Source organism: Nerophis lumbriciformis, linkage group LG23 (assembly GCF_033978685.3).
Source record: "Nerophis lumbriciformis linkage group LG23, RoL_Nlum_v2.1, whole genome shotgun sequence".
Taxonomy (NCBI): Eukaryota; Metazoa; Chordata; class Actinopteri; order Syngnathiformes; family Syngnathidae; genus Nerophis; species Nerophis lumbriciformis.
This window is the reverse complement of record NC_084570.2, coordinates 12,200,098-12,217,528: the sequence shown is the minus strand read 5'-3', so window position 1 is coordinate 12,217,528 and position 17,431 is coordinate 12,200,098. Positions and strand designations below refer to the sequence as shown.

The following is a 17,431-nucleotide window of genomic DNA, read 5'->3' as shown; positions in this document are numbered from 1 at the left end:
TCACAATTTCAGAAGGGTTAAAACCATTAAAAATCAGTTCTCAGTGGCTTATTATATTTTTCAAAGTTTTTTTCAAAATTTTACCCATCACGCAATATCCCTAAAAAAAAAAGGTTCAAAGTGCCTGATTTTAACCACCCGTCCATTTTCCTGTGATGTCACATAGTGAAGCCAACACAAACAAACATGGCGGAAAGAACAGCAAGCTATAGCGACATTAGCTCGGATTCAGACTCTGATTTCAGCGGCTTAAGCGATTCAACAGATTACGAATGTATTGAAACGGATGGTTGTAGTGTGGAGGCAGGTAGCGAAAACGAAATTGAAGAAGAAACTGAAGCTATTGAGCCATATCGGTTTGAACCGTATGCAAGCGAAACCGACGAAAACGACACGACAGCCAGCGACACGGGAGAAAGCGAGGACGAATTCGGCGATCGCCTTCTAACCAACGATTGGTATGTGTTTGTTTGGCATTAAAGGAAACTAACAACTATGAACTAGGTTTACAGCATATGAAATACATTTGGCAACAACATGCACTTTGAGAGTGCAGACAGCCCAATTTTCATCAATTAATATATTCTGTAGACATACCCTCATCCGCGCTCTTTTCCTGAAAGCTGATCTGTCCAGTTTTGGAGTTGATGTCAGCAGGCTAGGGAAGCTAGGGTCGATATTCTTCTCTTGATCATCTTCGGTGGCATAAGGGACGGTGTGAGCCAAGACATCCAGGGGGTTTAGCTCGCTCGTCTGCGGGAACAAACTGCCGCCATTGCTTGCCGTGCTAGCGAGGTCCTTTGTCCCTGAATTGCTCACACACTCCGGCAGATTCAGTGGGGGTCTGGCGGCAAATTTCTTTGACTTTATCGTTGGAAATGCATCTGCTTTGAGTGTCGCAGGATATCCACACATTGTTGCCATCTCTGTCGTAGCATAGCTTTCGTCGGTAAAGTGTGCGGAACAAACGTCCAATTTCTTGCCACTTTCGCATCTTTGGGCCACTGGTGCAACTTGAATCCGTCCCTGTTCGTGTTGTTACACCCTCCGACAACACACCGACGAGGCATGATGTCTCCAAGGTACGGAAAACAGTCGAAAAAACGGAAAATAACAGAGCTGATTTGACTCGGTGTTTGAGAAAATGGCGGATTGCTTCCCGATGTGACGCCACGTTGTGACGTCATCGCTCCGAGAGCGAATATTAGAAAGGCGTTTAATCGGTTAAAAAAATATATGGTCTTTTTTCTGCAACATCAAGGTATATATTGACGCTTACATAGGTCTGGTGATAATGTTACCCTTTAATCAAATCTTTAATGGACACGTAAACAATGTAATAAAGAACATTTTACATCAATCAATCTAGGGATCTAGATATCTAGTCAGGACACTCCTCACTCTTTTGCCTTCACCTTCATTGTCCATTCCTTTTTGGTGACTTTATATACTCTGGACCTAGACGTTGAGTCTGCGACATACACATACTTGCCAACCCTCCCGAATTTCCCGGGAGACTCCCGAATTTCAGTGACCCTCCCGAAAATCTCCCGGGTAAACCATTCTCCCGAATTTCTTACGATTTCCACCCGGAAAACAATATTGGGGGCGTGCCTTAAAGGCAGTGCCCTTGGCATCCTCTACAACAGTGTTTTTCAACCACTGTGCGTGCCATGAGATACAGTCTGGTGTGCCGTGGGAGATTATCTAGTTTCACCTAATTAGGTTAAAAATATTTTTTACCTACTTGTAATTATAGTCTGCAAATGATGTGTTGTTGTTGAGTGTCTGTGCTGTCTTGAGCTCGGCAGAGTAACCGTTTAATACTCTTCCATATCAGTAGGTGGCATCCGGTAGCTAATTGCTTTGTAGATGTCGGAAACAGCAGGAGGCAGTGTGTAGGTAAAAAATGTGTCCAATGCTTAAACAAAAAATAAACAAAAGGCGAATGCCGCTAAGAAAAGGCATTGAAGCTTAGGGAAGGCTATGCAGAACGAATGTAAAACTGAACTGGCTTCAAAGTAAACAAAAACAGAATGCTGGATAACAGCAAAGACTTACTGCTTAGTCCACAAAGTACATCCAAACATGACATGACAATCAACAATGTCCCCACAAAGAAGGATAAAAACAACTGAAATATTCTTGATTGCTAAAACAAAGTAGACGCGGGAAATATCGCTCAAAGGAAGACATGAAACTGCGACAGGAAAATACCAAAAAATAGAGAAAAAGTCACCAAAATAGGAGCGAAAGACAAGAACTAAAACACTACACACAGGAAAACAGCAAAAAAGTCTAAATAAGTCAGGGCGTGATATTACAGGTGGTGACCGTACACCTACTTTGAGACAAGAGCTATATTGATACATAGTTGGTTATGGTTTAAAGTCATATCCAACAATTGCGACGACGACTTTTTACTGTCAACTGAGTTTCGTTTTTTTTAATGATTTCTGCTGGTGGTGTGCCTCCGCATTTTCTCAACACAAAAAAATGTGCCTTGGCTCAAAAAAGGTTGAAAAACACTGCTCTACAACCTGTCGTCAAGTCCGCTTTTCCTCCATACAAACAGCGTGCCGGCCAAGTCACATATTATATACGGCTTTTACACACACACATAAGTGAATGCCACGCATACTTGATCAACAGCCATACAGGTCACACTTAGAGTGGCCGTATAAACAACTTTACCACTGTTACAAATATGCGTCACACTGTGAACCCACACCAACCAAGAACGGCGAACACATTTCGGGAGAACATCCGCACCGTAACACAACATAAACACAACAGAACAAATACCCAGAACCCCTTGCAACACTAACTCTTCCGGGACGCTACAATATACACTCCCCACCCCGAATTCGGAGGTCTCAAGGTTGGCAAGTATGGACATACATGGTGGACAATAACAGTCCAAATGCATTCGCCATTTTCCATAGTCTTCCCTCGACGACCAGGTAATGCAAAGCACACGCCACCTTTTTTATCACATCCACGGGAGCCCGCATTCTCGTTGTCTCTCCTTCGACAAATGGACAAAGTTTTCCGCTAAGTACAATCACAGCTGACCTGGCCATTGGAAAGGTCTCTTGCCGTCTGAGAAGTGTTGTATCTGAAATAGCTGCAATCGCTTTCTCTTAAGCTATTCATGTGTGATTTTCACAAGCGTCTGTACATGTAGAGGAAGGACAAACACGGGTGTGGAGTTTGCCCTCCCGTGGGTTCCCCTGATCACGACAGATCCTCTTGTAAGCCCGATAGTCAGGTTTGACAGTTGTTTTATTTCGCTCACACACCGCAACAGCACCCAGCTCTACGACTTAAAAGTATCTCGAGCGCAGGGGTGTCAAACTCAAATACAGAGTGGGACAAAATTTAAAACTGAACAAAGCCGCGGGCCAAGGTTGAACAAATTAACCTTTAACGTACTCTACGAGCTATCGTCACGTCCGCTTTTCATCCATTCTAACATCGTTCAGACCCAGTCACAAGATATGTGCGGCTTCTGTACGCACACACGAGCGAATGCAACGCATACTTCATCAACAGCGATACAGGTTACACTGAGGGTGTCAGTATAAAAAACTTTAACACTGTTAGAAATATACGCCACACTGTGAATCCACACCAAACAAGAATGACAAACACATTTTGGGAGAACATCCGCATCGTAACACAACATAAACACAACAGAACAAATACCCAGAATCCTTTGCAGCACTAACTCTTCCGGGACACTACAAAATACACCCCCGCTACCACCAAATCCCCCCCACCCCCACACACACACACCTTGTCGCGTCCCGGAAGAGTTAGTGCTGCAAAGGGTTCTGGTTTGGTGTGGATTCACAGTGTGGCGTATATTTCTAACAGTGTTAAAGTTTTTTATTCGGCTACCCTCAGTGTAACCTGTATCGCTGTTGATGAAGTATGCGTTGCATTCTAATGTGTGTGCGTGCAGAAGCCGCACATGTTATGTGACTGGGTCAGCACTCGTTGGGCTGGCTGGCTGGCTGGCCAGCTTTAGTGTTAATTTGATATCGCCTCAAGGGCCAAGTGAAATTACACGGCGGGCCAAATTTGCCCTTCGGGCCAGAGTTTGACACCCATGCTCTAGCGTGTCTGTCCAGTGTGTGTGTGTCCCTGCGTCTGTTCACCAGTAACTCCAACTCCCAACAACGTGTCTCTGCCCGGCTGCTGCTAATAAAGCTGACAGGTGATTAGATAACAAGCCCCAGCTGGGCAATCTAATCACCTGTCAGCTGTGTTTCAAAGCCGGCCCTGGCACACCCCGCTCCGCGGCAGGCCCGCATGCCACACCCCTCTCCACAACGGGCATGTCTGGATGACTCGCCTTCATATTTCCAGTGGTTAGCTCCGAGTTACGAAGCCGCTTTATTATGAAGCTGGCTGTGGCGCGTTCTTTCTGACGTCACTTCCTCTCCGAACTCAGTTTGTAAACGATCAATGAGTCCATACAAAGTTAAGAGCCGGAGATTCAAGAAATACACGGCTCACTTACCCTTATCCTTGAGCATTCAGTGAAGCACATGTGAGCGACGTCAGACGTGCACATGCACTGTGGTCACACCTGCAGCACACCTGTCCCAAACCTGACTAAATAACAAGTTCAATGTTTTATTATTGTAATCAAATGACAGCAGTCATTTCCATGAGATTATTTTCTAATATAAGTGTTTTGGCCCACTTACAATGACTATGCCATATTGTTTTTCATGAGCTGTGTACTAGTATTATATGTCAGGGTGGGGGGTCCTACTTTGGAAATAATGTGTACCCCTTTCAAATATCGCATTTAGTTCCCACTAAAACATTCACATGTTGCACAATGAGATGTAAACATGGGATTATGTGTACATTCCTGTAACTTTGTTTGTAAATTATATCTTTATCATACTTGCCAACCTTGAGACCTCCGATTTCGAGAGGTGGGGCGAGGGGCGGGGGGAGGGGCGTGGTTGGGGGCGTGGTTTAGAGGGGAGGAGTATATTTACAGCTAGAATTCACCAAGTCAAGTATTTTATATATATATATATATATATATATATATATATATATATATATATATATATATATATAAATACTAAGTCAAGTATTTCATATATATATATGTGTATATATATATATATATATATATATATATATATATATATATATATATATATATACACATATATACATATGTATATATATATATATATATATATATATATATATATATATATATATACATATATACATATATATATATATATATATATATATATATATATATATATATATATATATATATATAAATATATATATGTATGTGTGGGAAAAAATCACAAGACTACTTCATCTCTACAGGCCTGTTTCATGAGGGGTTCCCTCAATCATCAGGAGATTTTAATAGGAGCATTCACATACCATGGTTTATATAGGGCACAGAGTGGGTAGGTACAGGCTGGCGTAGGGGCGTGGTGATTGGCTCATGTGTTACCTAGGAGGTGTTTCCGTCTGTGACGGCATGCTGATACAATTTTGCTGCGCTTGTTGAGGGATGACAGGTCTGGATGGTATATAATAAACAGTTTCTCTTTCAAGCATAGGTTGCATCTTTTATTACCACTATTGTAAGGTGTGCTGGATGCAAGAATTTGCCATGTTATTGAATATTCAACATTATTGTCTTTGAGGTCCCAAATGTGTTTGCTGAGTTCTGTAGTATTCCGCAGGTTTTGGTTCCTGAAAGAAGCCTTGTGATTGTTCCATCTGGTTTTAAGCTCTCCCTCGGTTAATCCTACATATGTGTCGGATGTGTTAATGTCCTTGCGTGTTACCTTTGATTGGTAAACGACTGATGTTTGTAAGCACCCCCCGTTGAGAGGGCAATCAGGTTTCAATCAATCAGGTTAAATATATATATATATATATATATATATATATATATATATATATATATATATATATATATATATATATATAAGAAATACTTGACTTTCAGTGAATTCTAGCTATAAATATATATTTATTTTATATATATATATAAAATAAATACTTGAATTTCAGTGTTCATTTATTTACACATATACACACACATAACACTCATCTACTCATTGTTGAGTTAAGGGTTGAATTGTCCATCCTTGTTCTATTCTCTGTCACTATTTTTCGAACCATGCTGAACACCCTCTCTGATGATGCATTGCTGTGTGGCACGCACAAAAGTGCCTTCATCAAATGCACTAGATGGCAGTATTGTCCTGTTTAAGAGTGTCACAAACATTGCTGTTTACGGCAGACGAACTGCTTTACGGTAGACGAAAACGTGACTGCTGTTGTTGTGTGTTGTTGCCGCGCTGGGAGGACGTTAATGAAACTGCCTAACAATAAACCCACATAAGAAACCAAGAACTCGCCCTCAATCATTTTACAATTATAACGTGATTGGGCAGGCACGCTGTTTATATTGTGGGAAAGCAGACTCAGGTCCGCATGGCTGGAATTTCTGGAGATTTTCGGGAGAAAATTTGTCCCGGGAGGTTTTCGGGAGAGGCGCTGAATTTCGGGAGTCTCCCGAAAAATCCGGGAGGGTTGGCAAGTATGATCTTTATTAGTATTTCTTTTAAATAACAACATAATTTTATGATTACCATTCGGGTTCGGTGAATGCGCATATGAAACTGGTGGGGTTCGGTACCTCCAACAAGGTTAAGAACCACTGGTTTAAGGGGTTATCCGGCTTAGTGTAGACATGGCCTTAGTGAGGTAATTAGCACTCTACATTTGGCTTAAAGTGGAGGAAGTAAACAAAAGGACAGTGTGTGGCAAGAGGAACGTTATAAGTGTGAAGGTAATGCAGATTACATTAAGAGAAAGAGGAGGAAGCATTGTTAAAACTGACAGACAAAATGGTTTCCTTCACTCCAGCACTAACACTCTGTCCTCATAGCCAGGCCAACAGGTTGCCGTTCAAGCTTCATGTCTTCCTGTAGCGATAATGAGAAGTGCCTCGCCGTTAATGAGCTAAACGCAGACATTAGATTGGCTCAGCAAACTCTCCGAGGCAGGGACGAGGGTGAAGAGAGTGAGATCATGCGCAGCAGAGAGTATGAAATATTCAAAGAGAGAGGCTTAATAATGGCCGATCTAGCAAATGTGATGTGGAAAAAAAAAAAACCTAAAACAAGAAGCCGAGAAGCAACAGTTAATAAAAGTTTTAAATATTCATGCGCCGTGTGCTGAATTGCATGGCCACACACACACACACACACACACACACACACACACACTGGATTGTCATCCTCATCAAAGCGATTACAATTCTTTGCCACCAGCGTCTAAGCTTGCAGTAATAGGTTTGCCAAACTTGGAGATAAACAGGAAGTTTCAGGGTTCAGGTCAGCCCATAATTAATCTCCCTGAAGTAATTAAAAGATGTTTCTGCTCTCTTACACAGGTTTGGCAAGAAGAAGGAAGACAAGAGCAAAGATGCGCTGAGAGTGGTGAAGAACAAACTGGAAGCCCTGAGTGAGGAGGAGGGCGGCGGCAGAGAAAGGTAGCAATTTGACACCAACGCCCCGATAAACCGTGACTCATCACGATGTCCACTCCCTTCTCATGAAAGCTTTGATCCGCGATACGCCGAAATCGACTTTGACTCGGGCACGCTCCCGGATGTGGAAGACGACGACACTGACCCCAGCTACGCCCGGATCAACAACTTCCTTCAGCCGGACTCGCCACAGTTGCCTGGCCACACCCATTCCCTGGCGGCTCCCGTGACTGCGGCGGGCAAACAGCCTCAGGCCTCCGCCAATCTGGATAACCTCTACGCCCAGGTGGTCAAGCCTCGGCAACAACCTGCAGAAAGGTGAGAGGGGGAGGAAGGTGTTACACTGAATAGTATTCTTTGCACGTTTAGCGCCTTTGTGAGAGAGGTTCATGAGCGGGACGGTATTGGCACTAATCAGCAGTCACGGTCTGGTGACAAAATACATAAAACATGAACAAATGTACTTGAACCCCTCGTATGTGCACTTGTATTTACACATGCATGGTTCATTTGACATCTCTGTTGACCGGTGTTGTAAATGTCTTCAGGCAGGGTTGTCCAAAGTGCAACTCGGGGGCCATTGACAGGCATGGACACTTAATCACATTTTAATCTTGATTTTGGTATTGTATTTTCACAATTATAGAAATAGTAGTAACACTTTAGTATGGGGAACATATTCACCATTAGTTAGTTGCTTATTAAAGTAACAAAGACAATAAAGTTTAGAGTTATTTGGACCCTAGGGCAGGGGTCGGCAACCCAAAATGTTGAAAGAGCCATATTGGACCAAAAATACAAAAAAAAAATCTGTCTGGAGCCGCAAAAAATTAAAAGCCATATTACATACAGATAGTGTGTCATGAGATATAAATTGAATTAAGAGGACTTGAAGGAAACTAAATGACCTCAAATATAGCTACAAATGAGGCATTATGATGCAATATGTACATATAGCTATCCTAAATAGCATGTTAGCATTGATTAGCTTGCAGTCATGCAGTGACCAAATATGTTTGATTAGCACTCCAACAAGTCAATAACATCAACAAAACTCACCTTTCATGCACAACCTTAAAGGTTTGGTGGACAAAATGAGACAGAAAAAGAAGTGGCATAAAACACGTCCTAGAAAGTTATACAGGTAAAAGCCAGTAAATTAGAATATTTTGAAAAACTTGATTTATTTCAGTAATTGCATTCAAAAGGTGTAACTTGTACATTATATTTATTCGTTGCACACAGACTGATGCATTCAAATGTTTTTTTCATTTAATTTTGATGATTTGAAGTGGCAACAAATGAAAATCCAAAATTCCGTGTGTCACAAAATTAGAATATTACTTAAGGCTAATACAAAAAAGGGATTTTTAGAAATGTTGGCCAACTGAAAAGTATGAAAATGAAAAATATGAGCATGTACAATACTCAATACTTGGTTGGAGCTCCTTTTGCCTCAATTACTGCGTTAATGCGGCGTGGCATGGAGTCGATGAGTTTCTGGCACTGCTCAGGTGTTATGAGAGCCCAGGTTGCTCTGATAGTGGCCTTCAACTCTTCTGCGTTTTTGGGTCTGGCATTCTGCATCTTCCTTTTCACAATACCCCACAGATTTTCTATGGGGCTAAGGTCAGGGGAGTTGGCGGGCCAATTTAGAACAGAAATACCATGGTCCATAAACCAGACACGGGTAGATTTTGCGCTGTGTGCAGGCGCCAAGTCCTGTTGGAACTTGAAATCTCCATCTCCATAGAGCAGGTCAGCAGCAGGAAGCATGAAGTGCTCTAAAACTTGCTGGTAGATGGCTGCGTTGACCCTGGATCTCAGGAAACAGAGTGGACCGACACCAGCAGATGACATGGCACCCCAAACCATCACTGATGGTGGAAACTTTACACTAGACTTCAGGCAACGTGGATCCTGTGCCTCTCATGTCTTCCTCCAGACTCTGGGACCTCGATTTCCAAAGGAAATGCAAAATTTGCATGGTTGGGTGATGGTTTGGGGTGCCATGTCATCTGCTGGTGTCGGTCCACTCTGTTTCCTGAGATCCAGGGTCAACGCAGCCGTCTACCAGCAAGTTTTAGAGCACTTCATGCTTCCTGCTGCTGACCTGCTCTATGGAGATGGAGATTTCAAGTTCCAACAGGACTTGGCGCCTGCACACAGCGCAAAATCTACCCGTGTCTGGTTTACGGACCATGGTATTTCTGTTCTAAATTGGCCCGCCAACTCACCTGACCTTAGCCCCATAGAAAATCTGTGGGGTATTGTGAAAAGGAAGATGCAGAATGCCAGACCCAAAAACGCAGAAGAGTTGAAGGCCACTATCAGAGCAACCTGGGCTCTCATAACACCTGAGCAGTGCCAGAAACTCATCGACTCCATGCCACGCCGCATTAACGCAGTAATTGAGGCAAAAGGAGCTCCAACCAAGTATTGAGTATTGTACATGCTCATATTTTTCATTTTCATACTTTTCAGTTGGCCAACATTTCTAAAAATCCCTTTTTTGTATTAGCCTTAAGTAATATTCTAATTTTGTGACACACGGAATTTTGGATTTTCATTTGTTGCCACTTCAAATCATCAAAATTAAATGAAATAAACATTTGAATGCATCAGTCTGTGTGCAATGAATAAATATAATGTACAAGTTACACCTTTTGAATTCAATTACTGAAATAAATCAAGTTTTTCAAAATATTCTAATTTACTGGCTTTTACCTGTACATGTAAACAAACTACGGTGAGTTCAAGGACCGCCAAAATTAGTAGGACAAAACGGCGCTCGCCAAATACTCGAATCAGTGAAGCATGTTTAATACAAACAGTGTGCTTTATAACAATTAGGGAGGTTTGTGTCATGTTTGTCCTCCTACAGAAACCATATTAAAACAAAAAATAGATTGTTTTCCCCTTATCTTTTTCCATTTTTCATACATTTCTGAAAAAGCTCCAAAGAGCCACTAGGGCGGCGCTAAAGAGCCGCATGCGGCTCTAGAGCCGCGGGTTGCCGACCCCTGCCCTAGGGCAACATATAAGGCAGGGGTGGGCAATTAATTTTTACCAGGCACTGCTGGAGGGCCACACCGACAATATTTCAATTAAATTTTGCTCAAATTATTTTTGATATACCTTAAGATAAATAATAATATTAATAATAATAATTTAATTTAACCTAACTTAACTTTATACAAAAGCAGATTGCTTTTGATGGTTTTATTTTTAACACTGTCTTACACAACACTTCCTGATGTATAATACAATGCAAAAATGTCAATTTCTGTCACTTTATCCTGCATCCTCTTTAAAAGCCCCAACATTTTTCCCCCGTCAGATTTGGACAACCGTCTGTTGTCACACCTGCCAGCTTGTCTCATTTCAGTCCTAACATGTTCAAACACACATTTACCTCTGTGAACAAGTCATTTACCTGTGGTTGTCTCTTTAAATGACTGCATGGCTGCCAGCTCCTCCGTGATTTGAAAGTCTGCAGTTATCCCACGTAAGAAGATGAGCAGCTGGGCGGTGTCACGTACATCGTAGCTCTCATCCAAAGCCAGCGAAAAACAGTCAAAGTCGGCCGTTCTGTTCTTCAGCTGAAGCTCCAAGTTTCCAGCGATGGTCTCAACCCGCCTTGTTACAGTGCGTCGGGAGAGTGACACGTTCTCAAATGCGCCCCTCTTCTCCGGGCATATCAGCGCAATAGAGTCCAACGAGCACTCCTTAATAAACTCTCCGTCAGAAAACGCCTTACTTTTTCTGGCGATTTTGTGAGAAATAACGAAACTTGTCCTGACAGCTGCATCTCTGGGGGTGTGAAATTTGGCAAAAAGTCCTTGTTGGGTTTGCAGTTTTACCATCAACGCATCAGCCTCCCTTGCGCGCACTTCATCAGACAGATTCCGGTATTTTTCCTCGTGCTTCGTCGTGTAGTGGCGATTCAAATTATATTCTTTAAACACAGCAACCTGTGTACCACAAATTAAGCACACGGCTTTACCTTTAATTTCTGTAAAGAAATAGTCCATGTCTTGTTGAAAACATAGCATTCGTCATCAACTTTTCTCTTTTTAGCGTCTCTAACCGTGCATCACTTGTCGCTGTGCACCTTCACTCACAGGTTACACCCGGACATACGCCCATAAATAACACTTTTCAAAATAAAAGCAGCACAGTTGTATTGCACGCACGACATAGATGTTTTTTTTTAATGTATTTTGTAATTTGTCATTGCCGCTGTTCACATTCACTCACAATCGCGCACGAGCATACGTCCACACGGAAGTAATACAAATAACGCTTTTCAAAACAAAAGCAGCACTGTTGTATTGCACACTCGACATAGATACTTTTTCAATTTATTTTGTAATTTATGATTGGCCTCACGCGGGCCGCACAGGGACGCAGAAAGGGCGGGATGTGGCCCGCGGGCCGTAGAATGCCCAGGTCTGATATAAGGGTTAGGGTTAGGGTTACTATAAGCAATAATTCTGAGGTTATTGAGGGAAGACTCTTAGTTAATGGCTTACTGGTTGTATAATAAGGCCATGCAAAATAAGGCATTGATAAGTACTTAATAATGGGTTGTACTTGTATAGCGCTTTTCTACCTTCAAGGTACTCAAAGCGCTTTGACACTACTTCCACATTTACCCATTCACACACACATTCACACACTGATGGAGGGAGCTGCCATGCAAGGCGCTAACCAGCACCCATCAGGAGCAAGGGTGAAGTGTCTTGCTCAGGACACAACGGACATGACGAGGTTGGTACTAGGTGGGGATTGAACCAGGGACCCTCGGGTTGCGCACGGCCACTCTTCCACTGCGCCACGCCGTCCCTAATGACTAATTAAGAGGCAATATGTTACTAATTTGCCTATTAATAAGCAACTATTTAATGGTGAATATGTGTTCCCCATACTAAAGTGTTACCGAAATAGTGTAATCGAAAAAAGCTATTAAAGTACCAGTATAATGGGAAAACTAGTTGCCTATTATCATATATACAAAACCCAAAACCTGTGAAGTTGGCCTGTTGTGTAATTCGTAAATAAAAACAGAATACAATGATTTGCAAATCCTTTTCAACTTATCTTCAATTGAATAGACTGCTAAGACAAGATAGTTAATGTTTGAACTGAGGAACGTTTTTTTTTTTTTTTCTCCGTTGTGGTATTTAAGGCTTCATATTGAGCCACACATTTTCAATGGTCAGTCTAGTACTCGCACTCTTTTACTATGAAGCCACACTGTTGTAACACGTGGCTTGGCATTGTCTTGCTGAAATAAGCAGGGGCGTCCATGATAATGTTGCTTGGATAGCAACATAGGTTGCTCCAAAACCTGTATGTACCTTTCAGCATTAATGGTACCTTCACAGATTTTTAAGTTACCCATGCCTTGGGCACTAATACACCCCCATACCACAAAGATGTTGGCTTTTCAACTTTGCGCCTAGAACAATCCGGATGGTTCTTTTCTTCTTTGGTCTGGAGGACACGACGTCCATAGTTTCCAAAAACAATTTGAAATGTGGACTCGTCAGACCACAGAACACTTTTCCACTTTGCATCAGTCCATCTTAGGTGACCTCGGGCCCAGCAAAGCCGGCTGCGTTTCTGGGTGTTGTTAATAAATGGCTTTCACTTTGCATAGTAGAGTTTTAACTTGCACTTAAAGATGTAGCGACCAACTATAGTTACTGACAGTGGTTTTCTGAAGTGTTCCTGAGCCCATGTGGTGATAACCTTTACACACTGATGTCGCATGTTGATGCAGTACCACCTGAGGGATTGAAGGTCCATAATATCATCGCTTACGTGCAGTGATTTCTCCAGATTCTCTGAACTATTTGATGATATTATGGACCGTAGATGGTGAAATCCCTAAATTCCTTGCAATAGCTGGTTGAGAAATGTTGTTCTTAAACTGTTGGACAATTTGCTCACGCATTTGTTCACAAAGTGGTGACTCTCGCCCCATCCTTGTTTGTGAATGACTGAGAATTTCATAGAAGCTGCTTTTATACCCAATCATGGCACCCACCTGTTCCCAGTACTGTTCCTGTTTACCTGTGGGATGTTCCATGTTGCAGCATCAAATTCCAAATGAGCTAATATTTGCAAAAAATAACGTTTTCCAGTTCGAACGTTAAGTATCTTGTCTTTGCAGTCTATTCAATTAAATATAAGTTGAAAAGGATTTGCAAATCATTGTATTTTGTTTTTATTTACGATTTACACAACGTGCCAACTTCACTGGTTTTGGGGTTTGTATCTAATTTATGACATGAAAAGACATGCAAAGTTTGCAATTGAATAGATATGATTAAAATAGTATCAATCTCACAAAGCTTCCTGAGCCATGTTGAGAGTTAATAAGCAAGCCAGTCGTAGAGAGAGAAACCACAGATCCCTTCCCCATCAACAACAATGCTAATCAAACAGACTTTTTGAGAGCCAACAACAATTACTTTGGGAAAAATTATGATCCAGAATCTTATATTTTTTAACCCGATCACAATAAGGATGAGCAATAAGTTTTAGAAGCCAAGTGCTAAACGGATGCAGTTGTATTGAAACACTATAGCATCAGCAGCATTAGTAGGTGCTAAACATCCAAACTAACCATAGTAAAACAAACACTTACTGTACAATTTCTGCTCTCGCTGGGATGTCGACCGAGGGGAGGCTCACAGAATCCCGTTAGGATGAAGAATCAATCACAATCCTCATGAAGGGGTAAAAAAAAGTTGCCGCAACTATCGTGTTTTGTCTTTTTTGTCATCTCGAGGGAAGTGAAAGTCGACCAGCCTGTAAGTCCATGGCCACATTTGTCTACTACCAGGTGGGAAATGCATTAAATATAATCTAGAATTTACATTTAGCAAGTTTGAGACCAAGCAGAAGTCATATAATATATTGTAGCCCCCAAAACAAATCACATAAAGTTTGACGCTATTTTTAACTTTTATTATCAATCTGATGGTAACAAACGGCACAATTCCAACAGGTTTTACTTCCTGTGCAAACACTTTTGTCTTGTGAGTCCACGCTTCCCTGGACACACAACAACACTTCCTCATTCCCTGCCAATCGACTTTCAGGCACGGACAGCGTGTTTTGCAAACATGGGAAAAACTGACATCAAAATCCAAGCCACACGAACATAAGACATTAACATTAGCTGGTCGTTACAGTATGAATTGATATTTATATAGCCTATTATTTGCGCACTATTAAGTGATGGATTGAAAACTCGACCACTAGACTTTGAACACCGAAAACCGAGCTACCAAAACCGGATGTAAACAAAATGCACCCTGCATGTACACACTTAGATTAATCATGCAATTTATTTTGAATGTACAAGCTCTTTTACCGTAACCGCTATACGATCAGCGATCAGATCAACGCATACGTCAGTACAGAAATGAGTGAGGAGACTCCGACTGGTGTGCTCCCTGTCAAATTTCACTCCAAAATACAGCCTGGAAGAACTTTAGATACAATTGTTACCAAGTTTTGGGCAAATAAATGACATGCATTAAAGTAAAACGCTTAAAAATGATCCTGAATGACATTCTGACAACAAAATTGCATTTGTGTACAAATATTGGGGTCTTTTCTTAACCTCCTAAGGCCCAAGCTGTTTGTTTACATGATTTTTTTATTTCTCTTTGCTCTTTGGGCTTATTGGACCCTAATTAGAATAAAAACTAAAAATCATCTTTTTATATGATGTACTTAGTCCATAAGTACACAAACGTGTACTTTATGTGTAGTGACATGCTAATTTGTATTTTTACACTTTTTTTTCCAAATCCCGTTGTATGTTATACTCTTCTGACACCACCAGATAGCAGTATGAGTGTCCATATGTCGGCATAAGACCCCAATTCAGTAGTGTACACAATTTTGGAAATAAGACCTAAAAGGTGCTGTCCACGGATGTGGCCACTAAGGCCTTTAGAGGTTAAGATAATTTCAAGTATGCAAGTGAGTAAACATCTGTGATTAATCATGAATAATCCAAATTCCAGATGTGATTAATCTTCATCGTTTGACAGCCCAAATAAATTACCAGTCTATTAGATAGCTAAATTGTTTAGAATTAATCGAGTCTCTTAGATTGATAAAAACAAAATGCCAGCAGTTACTCAATAATCAATAATATGTCTGTGTGCAGCTTTATAAATCACAAATTGGTTGTTTCTTTTTGAGGAAGTTAGTTTTGTTGTTTGTTTTTATTGCTGCAATTTGTATTGGTCTTTCTTCTCATACAAAACATAGTTTGTTTTTGTCAGCACTGGGCCTGTCGTTGCTTTTAAATGGACAACAGTTTGATAGTTATTTTTTGTTTTTCTAACAGCCTAATGAGCAGCAGAGTTACAGTACAAATACATACAGTATTTCTAAATGAATTAGTCATCGTTGTTAGTTAGCACATGCCAAAAAAAGCTTAAGCTGAATTTAAAAGCAAATGGCTATATTAGAACAACTGAATGGGTACAGTCGTAGTCAAAAGTTTACATCACATGGACAAAGATAAAACCTTCTGGAGGAAAGTTCTGTGGTCAGATGAAACAAAAATTGAGCTGTTTGGCCACAATACCCAGCGATATGTTTGGAGGAGAACAGGTGAGGCCTTTAATCCCAGGAACACCAGACCTACCATCAAGCATGGTGGTGGTAGTATATTGCTCTGGGCTTGTTTTGCTGGCAATGGAACTGGTGCTTTACAGAGAGTAAATGGGACAATGAAAAAGGAGGATTACCTCCAAATTCATCAGGACAACCTAAAATCATCAGCCTGGAGGTTGGGTCTTGGGCGCAGTTGGGTGTTCCAACAGGACAATGACGTCAAAAGTGGTAAAAGAATGGCTAAATCAGGCTAGAATGAATGTTTTAGAATGGTCTCCTTAAAGTCCTGACTCAAATGTGTAGACAATGCTGAAGAAACAAGTCCATGTCAGAAAACCAACAAAGGTAGCTGAACTGCACCAATTTTGTCAAGAGGAGTTGTCAAAAATTCAACCAGAAGCTTGTGGATGGCTACCAAAAGCGCCTTATTGCAGTGAAACTTGCCAAAGGACATGTAACCAAATATTAACATTGCTGTATGTATACTTTTGACCCAGCAGATTTGGTCACATTTTCAGTAGACCCATAATAAATTCACAAAAGAACCAAACTTCATGAATGTTTTTTGTGACCAACAAGTATGTGCTCCAATCACTCTATCACAAAAAAATGAGAGTTGTAGAAATTATTGGAAACTCAAGACAGCCATGGACAGACAGCCATCCCAGGAACACCACACCTACCGTTAAGCATGGTGGTGATAGTATATTGCTCTTGGCCTGTTTTGCTGGCAATGGAACTGGTGCTTTACAGAGAGTAAATGGGACAATGAAAAAGGAGGATTACCTCCAAATTCATCAGGACAACCTAAAATCATCACCCCGGAGGTTGGGTCTTGGGCGCAGTTGGGTGTTCCAACAGGACAATGACGTCAAAAGTGGTAAAGGAATGGCTAAATCAGGCTAGAATTAAGGTTTTAGAATGGTCTCCTTAAAGTCCTGACTCAAACGTGTAGACAATGCTGAAGAAACAAGTCCATGTCAGAAAACCAACAAATGTAGCTGAACTGCACCAATTTTGTCAAGAGGAGTGGTCAAAAATTCAACCAGAAGCTTGTGGATGGCTACCAAAAGCACCTTATTGCAGTGAAACTTGCCAAGGGACATGTGACCAAATATTAACATTGCTGTATGTATACTTTTGACCCAGCAGATTTGCTCACATTTTCAGTAGACCCATAATAAATTCATAAAAGAACCAAACTTCATGAATGTT

At 41.2% G+C, this 17,431-nt stretch overlaps 1 protein-coding gene across 2 annotated transcripts in view; it reads left to right on the top strand.

Annotated features, from left to right (window-relative positions):
- The window catches only part of pard3ba (par-3 family cell polarity regulator beta a), a 464,804-nt gene that overhangs the window by 303,411 nt on the left and 143,962 nt on the right, over nucleotides 1–17,431 (top strand). For both annotated transcript variants that reach the window (XM_061985093.1, XM_061985094.1), the window contains 2 exons: nucleotides 7,469–7,567; nucleotides 7,637–7,882. In XM_061985093.1, the coding sequence (XP_061841077.1) occupies nucleotides 7,469–7,567; nucleotides 7,637–7,882 (345 nt within the window). The remainder of the gene's footprint in view (nucleotides 1–7,468; nucleotides 7,568–7,636; nucleotides 7,883–17,431) is intronic.